At 41.7% G+C, this 9,985-nt stretch overlaps 1 protein-coding gene across 2 annotated transcripts in view; it reads right to left on the bottom strand.

The window, feature by feature from the left end:
• Positions 1 to 7,438: 7,438 nt before the first annotated feature.
• Positions 7,439 to 9,985, bottom strand: part of LOC139460837 (sodium-coupled monocarboxylate transporter 1-like) — a 41,745-nt gene continuing 39,198 nt past the window's right edge. For both annotated transcript variants that reach the window (XM_071242312.1, XM_071242313.1), the window contains exon 16: positions 7,439 to 8,884. In XM_071242312.1, coding sequence (XP_071098413.1) covers positions 8,669 to 8,884 — 216 coding nt within the window. In that variant the 3' untranslated portion in view covers positions 7,439 to 8,668. The remainder of the gene's footprint in view (positions 8,885 to 9,985) is intronic.

Below are 9,985 nucleotides of genomic sequence, written 5' to 3'. Positions count from 1 at the left end.
TCCCGTTAGTCGCTTCTTACGACAATCATTCCAGGCACAATGGAATCATCTGATTACGGAGGCTGGATATTCTCTGGCTTTGACGTTTAATATCTATATTACCTTTGTGTGCGATGTAGACCTATTCGCATGGCATCGCATCCGTCCTTGTCCAGGAAGAGACGTTGTGGTGACGTGCAATTGGTTATGTGGCACGAGTATACATCGTCCTCTGTCAATGCAAAGAACATCTGGTCTCTGTGTAGAAACGCCCCTATTTCACCTGTATGTACCACAATGTTAGTCGAGTCAGTGAGACTTGATTTTAGTCAAATGGAGCATTGTGTCCATGCGGTTGCAGCATTTAAATTACTAGCTATCAAACCATCCTGCAATGTGAGTAACAATTAGTGTTAATAGTGTGTGGAGTGAAATGTCCTACACCCGCATAGTGACACACATACAACGAGTAATTCTGTACTCTGATTACAGAAGAATTTCGAGTTCGAAATTCCTGCGTGCAACAAAAATAGTCCCTGTCTCTGTTTATTGGACTGTTGCTTCCGCATTTGTGATGCATGTCTGATTCGGTGAAAGTGTTCGCCCGTAACGCTAAAGTCCCCGGGTGCTTCCCCCACGTGGACGCTGTGTGTGAAGCACATTGCTGGTGTTCCCCTTGTGATACTGCTGGATATTTGCTGAAAGCGGCGGGAACACCAAACATGCTAAAAAGTCAGTGAGTGAGTGAGTGAGTTGGGTTTAACGCCGCTTTTAACAGTATTCCAGTTATATCGCGGCTTGTCAGCTTGTGGGAGGAAAGCCCGAAGTAATGCAGATCTCACTTAGGTGAAACCCATCTGCACGGGTACGGTGCTGACAATCCTAGAAACATAATCAGGGCGAACCGGGATTCGAACCAACAATCATAGGTTTCTGGCGTGCCCAAGGTACGCGCCTTAGACGACTGGGCCAGCCGTGCCCGCACATGCTAATAAAAGCGTCAAAACCTTTTCCATTTCCATAAGAAGTGTCTGCCAAAAGCTAACCGAATATCGTTCGGCACAAAGAATCCAATCATCTAGCTTTAGCATATATACGTGATATAGACTATATGTTCATTGAACGGGCGTATATCCAACTTGCAGTGCCCATACAGTAAAATGATGGTCAAAACACAAAACAAGATTCGATTTATAAACAACATGGCGACTGCCGCGCAGATTTCGATTCAATGCAGGATTTGCAGCGCATGTGCACCGTAAACTGAGTATGTTTATAATCAAGGTGCTCAAGCAAATGGATGCACTTCGCGAGGTAAGACCCTCTTTGTTACAATACAGATGTTTATTATCAATCAGATCGTCTTGCCATTTTGTTTGAAGCGAATGCAAGTAATATGAGAGGTGGAATCTGATTGGTCAGTAGGGGCACATAGAAGGGACATTACTCGAAATAGCCTACGATCGAGCCCATAAATTCCAGCCTAGTTCGGCAAGACTAGAAACTGAACTTTTACAGTCAGTGAACTCCCTTGCCTCAGGATGATGTAGCTGGTCAAACGAATGTGTAATGTTGCTTAAAATTAAACGGTTTTGGTATAAAAATGTTTCACTGTATTATACTTTCTCACTTGGAATGTGCATGGTTTGGGGGTTCCGGGTCAGAGTAGGTCCCCAGCAACCTATGCTGGACGTAAGGGGTGACCAGAAGAATCGGGTGGTCGGTGACTTCATTGACACTGTGTCATCGTACCCCTATAGCGTGGATCAGTTGACAGTGTGTCATCGCACCCCTATAGCGTGGATCAGTTGACACTGTGTCATCGCATCCCTATAGCGTGGATCAGTTGACACTGTGTCATCGCACCCCTATAGCGTGGATCAGTTGACACTGTGTCATCGCACCCCTATAGCGTGGATCAGTTGACAGTGTGTCATCGCACCCCTATAGCGTGGATCAGTTGACACTGTGTCATCGCACCCCTATAGCGCGGATCAGTTGACAGTGTGTCATCGCACCCCTATAGCGTGGATCAGTTGACACTGTGTCATCGCATCCCTATAGCGTGGATCAGTTGACACTGTGTCATCGCACCCCTATAGCGTGGATCAGTTGACACTGTGTCATCGCACCCCTATAGCGTGGATCAGTTGACAGTGTGTCATCGTACCCATATGACGTGGATCATTGCCGATAGTATCAATCACTGGATAGTGTAGTCAAGACTCGATTAGTATTAACAGCATGATGAAAACAACAACGAAGAATTTTAAGGAAGATTTGAAATCCACCTACCTGTAATTTCTGTCCTGAATGACATCAGGTACTCCGCATCATCATCCCCATGAATGGAATACAGCGCGTGGACGAAAGGTGAAGAACGAAGGAAGTAGACTCGGTTGTTTGTTGTGTCTGCATAAATCATTTTAGTGCCCGAAACGTCTCTTATCTTGGACAAAGGTGTCTCCCTTGTGCTGTCATAATGATAAATGCCCACACCTTCGTCATGGATCTGTAATACCCAGATCTTCATGGGATCTGCCATCTGGGAGAAGAAATTACTTCTCCTTAATTACTCTAATGAAACGCTAGTCGAATCTTTAGACGTTCAACATCATTTAATTCATTGTTTTGGCTACTTTTGCATTTCATTGAGATTAAGTCATATTTACTGATATCTGATATGCTGCGCCTTGAAACATGGGGTTTTACTTTTTTACTTTTTTTCATTTTTTATTTCAGCTATATGACGGCGGTCTCTAAATAATCGAGACTGGACAAGATAATCCAGTGATTGATATTATGAGCATCGATCCTAGAAATTGGGATACGATGATATGCATCAACCAAGTCAGCGAGCCTGACCACCCGATTCCGTTTTTCCCTCTTATGACAAGCACAGTCGCCTTTTACGGCAAGCATGGGTTGCTGAAGACCTATTCTACCCGGGATCTTCACGGGTCTGTCACATGAACTGCGACACACTTCATGGTATATTTGCTCACGTGAGGCACTGTCTTCATCAGCTGATGAACGTCAACTAATACAACTTCAATCCTTACATTGACAGATAGATAAATCATAACACAACTATCCATTAAACATCAAACTGATATTAATTGAAGAAAAATATATCAAATCTGAGAGTCGTGACGTCGTGACGTCATCCGTCCTAAACATTCCACTTGGAGTGACATCCCTTGGTTTTACAAACGGCAGAAAATGGCGGCTATGGCAATGCCGTTCGCTAGAAATGAGCACCCAGAAAAAGTTGGCGTTGGAAAGAAACCCAGACACGGATGATGCTGGAATTGGATTGATATTAACTTTCCGTGAACGTTTGGTGTGTGACTCTACGGCTGCTGATGACGGGGATTACCGCTTGAGGCGGCGCGGTTGGATTTCCCGGAGCAACACACGACAGTGTGGAGCTCAGTGATTTCTTTTGGTAAGTCGAGCATTCTCTGTTATAGCTTCGATGGACGCTTCATCTCAGTAACCTGACATATACATGATCCGTCTGGTCCCACAGTCTGCGTCATTCAGAATCCATGCCGTCAGTTTCCCTAATGATGTTTGATGCTATTTTTAGACATTGGGGAATTCCTGTAAGGTTCTGTATGTCTCCGCTCGATTGACAACGGAATCACGTGACATACTGACATTCATCGGTAAATGAACGATAGTCAGTTTGGTAGTGTTCACCTAGGCGAAGTCACCCGCTACTGTCAATATTTTAAATGTTTGAAAAATTATAGACATTGAACACGAATACTCTGATGAAATGACAGGATCCTCTGCTCGGTGATTTGGATTAGAACATGAAGCAAATACAAGTTTGATTAGAAAAAAAGACGATACTCTCTCAGGAAAACAGCAGACGACAGAGCAGAAAAAGAAACGATTTAAAAGTGAAAATACTGTACTGCGATACTGTGGTACTGCTCTTGGAATTGAACCACATAGCCTTTTGGGGCCCACTATTGCAGCAAGGGAAAACGATGTCATAATGAGGACATTCTAACTGTTTGAGGCGAATGTTCACTGCATTGGACATAAAGAGGCCTTTTCAACAACTCTTGTGTAGGCGTTCAATGCACAGTGACCAAGACGAAGTCTAGTGAAAACGACTTCAAATTGTCTCTTAATTACGACTACAAATTGTCTCTTACGACTTCAAATTGTCTCTAACGACTTCAAATTGTCTCTCACGACTTCATATTGTCTCTTACGACTTCAAATTGTCTCTTACGACTGCAAATTGTCTCTCACGACTTCAAATTGTCTCTCACGACTTCAAACTGTCTCTTACGACTTCAAACTGTCTCTTACGACTTCAAATTGTCTCTTACGACTTCAAATTGTCTCTCACGACTTCAAATTGTCTCTTACGACTTCAAATTGTCTCTCACGACTTCATATTGTCTCTAACGACTTCAAATTTTAAATTTTTGTGTAACCCATGAGCATAATACGTCCAGTAGAAGCAACATCCCACTAATGTTGCCATGTTATGGAGAGCGACCTTGCAATGGTATATTCAAAATCTCCTTGGCAAGGCTTGAATGCAGAATCATTTACTTCATCCTTTAGCTGTCCTAAACCCAGGAATCTATTTCGTTACTATGAAAACCATCACGAGCTGCAACCCAAGCAATACTACATCTTATTAGTATTTAGTATTGAAAATGTGTCCAGTTTCAAAAGTTCGTTCAGAATATAAGAAGTTCTGCTGCAAAAACCGAAATGTAATCACGAAGCCAAACGTCACCAAACAATCATACATATGTCAATATAAGCCAATATTGTAAGCTGGCCGTATTCTAAACTCACAAATTAAAAGAATTAATCTATCTAATACCTAACGATGGAAATGTAACATTACAACCCCCCCCCCCCCCCCCCCAATCCTCCGTATTAGCCGACTCTCTATGCTTCTAACATGCTGACAGCCGTAGCCGGTCTTTCTCTAACAGGCTGATAAAGAAGATATGGGTAATCCCCCTTTCCCGGGCACTCGAGTACCCGTTTTACCCCTCGTCTGAAACAGATTCTATTCGACAGACCGTCCTGTCATATAGCTAGAATTCTGTAGACTTGCAGCATTAAACAAACAAACAATTCAAACTTTTCAAAGACGAGCACACGTTCATTACTCCGTGCCGGCTTGAAAACTGCTAACTGAGGCACTTAACAACAAACAAACCTTCCAATACCCCCAGTCCAAAACATCTTTAACCATCTCTTTGGGCGGGGTCCCTCGCCACACACACGTAGATGGGTGCTGCTTGTGGGACAGTCCAACACAAGATCCCTTAGTGATGCATCTGACACTGCAAGCTAACAAGTCCAACCCGACTGTGACTTCATAGTCGTCACTGTCCGCAGCTTCAGGTAAAGCTTGGCGATGAAGTTGCGTTATTGTGATAGCTCTCGTCGTGGGATGTATAATGAAAACAGCAGCCCAGACAAGAACAGCGTGCAGGGAATCCATCTGTTCAATCGTTGGACATTGCACTAGATGGACTGACGAATCATTAATAATAGACATTGGAAATGTTGTCAGAAGCAACGCTGACATGAATACACCTGAATATGTATTGATTTCGATTTGCTATAGGAACGTGGACAATATATGGGAGACAACGACATTAACACCAAAGAAGTTGTGCTGTGTTTCCCAGGTAAGTCTGCAACTGGGCAGTAACATAAATAGTATCGCCTTCCTTTGTATTGTTGGGCATTTTGCTCGAGATGTATCAAGTGAATCGTTTCTGATATATATATATATATATATATATATATATATATATATATGGCAAGGAGTATAAAAGGCAGAAGGATTTTGTCATCACTTATACTCAAGAAATGGGTAGCTTGGTTAAATAAATAACCTTGGAGTGGATGTGTCTGGAGACCATCATCTTCGTCTGCAGCAACATCAGTATCAACGGCAGTGGGACATATTGGTAGACAAAAATAAATTGTACTCAGTATAGACTAAAAAGACTTATTATTGTTTGTGCATATAGATTAAAATAACATAGCAACCAGGAAAAAAGACCAAAGGTTATTTACATATAATTTTCATCAATAACTACATGTCGTTATTGACATTCTTGTCACTCTACTCTTATGGGTCAGATGATTTGTCAACACTGCTATTGGCTGATTCAGTGATTATGGTTTTACGCCTCTTTTGGCAATATTCCAGCAATATCACGGCAGGGGACACCAACACTGGGCTTCACACACCCTCCCCATTAGGGGAAGAGAAATAAGCCTTTCTGCAGCACGTGAAATGTAGACAAAATATATGATATTTCATGTTCTCTTGAAGAGATCGGGTTGCCCAGGACAGGTGTTAGCTTGGTATGCTGAATGCCCTGGTTCGATTCCATCCGTTGGCACAATGCGAGGAGAAGCCCATTCTTGGCTTTCCCTGCCGTGATACAAACCACTGTTCAACACACAATTTAGCTGGTGTGCCGTGTCATGACTGACTCCTGTATTTGGGGTGAGAATTGGTCCCTAGCAAGCCAAATGAGGGAACTAAATGAATCAGGTGGTCAGACTGATTGACCTGCTTAGTTCCTTGTCGTCTTACCAGGAAGGCGCAGATCACTGGGTTGTCTGGTGTAGACTCGATTCCTTACAGGCCGTTATATACCAGGAATATTGCTGAGTGCAGGCGTTTAGCAAACTACAAACAAACAAACATGACTTGCTCATGGTTATAACGCAGTTATCGTTACTCTTTGAAAGGCAAGTATTTGTAAAATGTCATTGGTGAAAATAAATCCTGCCTTAACTGCATGTTTACTGAATCAACAACACACAAACATTGTTGTTTGTTGTTTAATGCCACAGTCAGCAATATTCGGGGGCACAGGTGGCCCAGTCGTCTAAGGCGCCGCGATTTGCTGTGCAGAGTTGCGTCCCTTGGGCAAGCCAGAAACTTATGATTCAGGGTTCGAATACCGGTTCGCCCCAATTAAGTTTCTAGGTTTTGCAGCACCATACCCATGCTCGTGGGTTTTACCGAAGTGGTAAACGTCTAAGACCTGCATCACTTCGGGCTTTCCTCTCACATTAAGCTGACACGCCACGATATGACTGCAATACTGTTAAAAGCAGCGTTAAACCCAACTCACTCACACACACTCAGCAATGTTCAAGCTTTATGACGGCGGTCTGTAAATGATCGAGTTTGGACCAGATAATCCAGTGACTGACATCATGGGCATCGATCAACGCAATTGTGATCAATGACATGCATCAACCAAGTCCCCGAGCCTGACCACCCGATCCCGTTAGTCGCCTCTTACGACAAGCACGGTCGTCTTTTACGGCAAGCATGGGTTGCTACACCGTTCTTAGTCATTGTAGAAAATAACTCATAAAAAGTGATTTAGTAAAGTATAAAACTGTTTATTCATGAATATACACATCTAATGATGATGGGTAGAGACATATTGTATTCACTTTTACACAAGCAACATTCACATATCTTAAAACTATATACACATCGATATATAATCAGAGTTCAAAATGGCTTAATATTGGTTTTATTAATAGGTTTTGCATACAGGTAAAACAATCTCGCAAAAAAAAGGAAAACCCTGACTATATGAGGTGAGATGAATTGTGGTTTAACGTCGCGTTCAAGATTATTTGACGAAAATCGATGTGCATGCACGTGTGTGTGCGTGTGTGTGCGTGTGTGTGAGAAATTGTCATAGTGTGTATGTGTGGTACGTAGTTGGTATGACGCGGCCGGGATCAAAACCCTGACATTCCGCTCTGCAGGCAGACAACGATCCACTAAACCACGTCGACGGGCGTATGTTCAGCGATATTAAGTACGTACTGTACGTAAAGTGTTGTTCACTTGTTGATACATTCGAAATTGAAAGCCTGCTACATGTTGTAATGAATCTACAGAGACATACAGATACATACAGAGGTGTGTATCAAACAGAAAAACCCTTAACGAAAGCTCTGCTCAAAGAAGAGTCGATTGTACGATTCCGACTGTGTCATGAGCATGTATTTATGAATCACTATGAAATGGTGATATAACAAAAAGAAATCCTCTATAACACATTGTGTTGTATAAAATAGTTGTTGGATATCACCGTAACCGTACATGAATCAACATGCGTGACCAACTATTAGATAAGGGACCTTATGGGTGATAAATCACATTTAGACTTCTCATCATATTTTATTACTACAGCATCTCAGGAACACAGGAACACAGCATCTCAGGAACACAGGAACACAGCATCTCAGGAACACAGGAACACCATGCACTGGCCTCAATTCATATTCATTCAAGAGATACCTGGCTTCAAACAGTTGGACTAATGTTCTGCAAATCCCATTTTCAGCCTTGGAACTGTAGCACAAATTTCGATATAGTGACTGATGAATCGATAGTAGACATGTATGCTACTTTGTTTTGAAGTAATGTTTTTATTACATTACGACCTAGCAAGTGAAAATAAGATATGTTTGTACAGTTGACATAGATCTAAATGGAGATTTTTACGGAAGTAGGTTGCGTGAAACATCTTTCTATATGACGTCACAGCACAAATGTATCCAAACACGCATAAGGTCCCTTTTCTCCTGACAGGTCACATTTAAATACATTTATCAAATTGAGATCCTTATAAAGAGTGATTCAGAACTTTGTTCCGTTTTGCTGTTTCTGATCGTTGAAGACATCGGCAGCTGGGTTGATAAATCCGGTTTTATTTTCGTTGTTCTCTTTATATGATAGTCCATACACAGGCATATGTCCCGACCCGTTCAGGGGTAACTTCTCCTTGCCGGAACTGCTGACAATATCACCCGACGCTGGTACCACAATCTCCTCATCCTTTTCAGATGCTATTTCCTGATAGTAAACAAATAACATGGTGAGAAAGCAAATGTAATGATATAACCACTGCGATATAACAGCTTCAGCACATTGATCTTTCAAATTACTCTCAGGCATTATCTTATTCTACTTTCTGATTGGCTAATGCACAAGGCTTGTCTTGTACCCGCTGACAGATTAGAAAAAAAACAATTCATATATCCCGCTGGGAAGTGTTGACTTTTGGTAAACAATATCAGTGTAATTATATAATCATATTATCTCGAAACGGAAGACCTGTAGAATTATTTTTGTGAACGTAAACTAGCATATCCGATTGTAATGCAAGGGAGGTAACTATGAATGTGTTTACGTCGTTAGCATGCTGCCAGGGAATCCGTGATATCATTTCAGATACACTGGCTTAGACTCATGTATTATTTTCAAATTGTTGTCAGTGGGGTCCTTGGTGTACATGGTGCAAATGCCCGAGACTCAACGCATAGCATCCAAAGATCATTTTGTTAACGAATTTCAATTTAATTGCGGCGGTCGGGTAGCCCAGTGGTTAAAACGTTAGCTCGTCACGCCAAAGACCCGGGATCGATTTCCGACATGGGTACAATGTCCATGAAATGCCGCCGTGAAATTGCTGGAATATTGCTAAAAGTGGAGATAAAACATACTCACTCACCCACACACCGGTTCCCCGTTTAAAACATTAACAAACAAGACGATGCAGAGGAAAGTATAGACTTGAAAACTGGATTTCACCATAATATTACAAACGTTATTTAAACATTACTAGACAACAGTCATAGAAAAAAGGGAAAGATCCAAGACACAACTATGATATCAATTTCAAATATGTTTCAGCATCGAATAACTATTTTATGTTTGTTAAATTCTTAGCCACTACAAAACTACATGTATGTGATATATTTTCTTTTCTTAGGCCCGGCAGTTTATAAGTTGCTGTTTCAAGACCATTGAAATATTCAGTAGCCACACCAAACTGTGACTGACTAATTAGCAATTGCAGTGGCATCAGTCATTGTGACTTATTGATTACCATTTACAGTGTCATCAGACATTGTGAGCTACATGTACTTATTACTATTTACAGTGGCATCAGTT

The sequence above is a fragment of the Haliotis cracherodii genome, unplaced genomic scaffold (genome assembly GCF_022045235.1).
Source record: "Haliotis cracherodii isolate W230 unplaced genomic scaffold, xgHalCrac1.p SCAF_14, whole genome shotgun sequence".
Taxonomy (NCBI): Eukaryota; Metazoa; Mollusca; class Gastropoda; order Lepetellida; family Haliotidae; genus Haliotis; species Haliotis cracherodii.
Note: the sequence above shows the minus strand (reverse complement) of the source record. Positions and strands in the feature narration are given on the sequence as shown.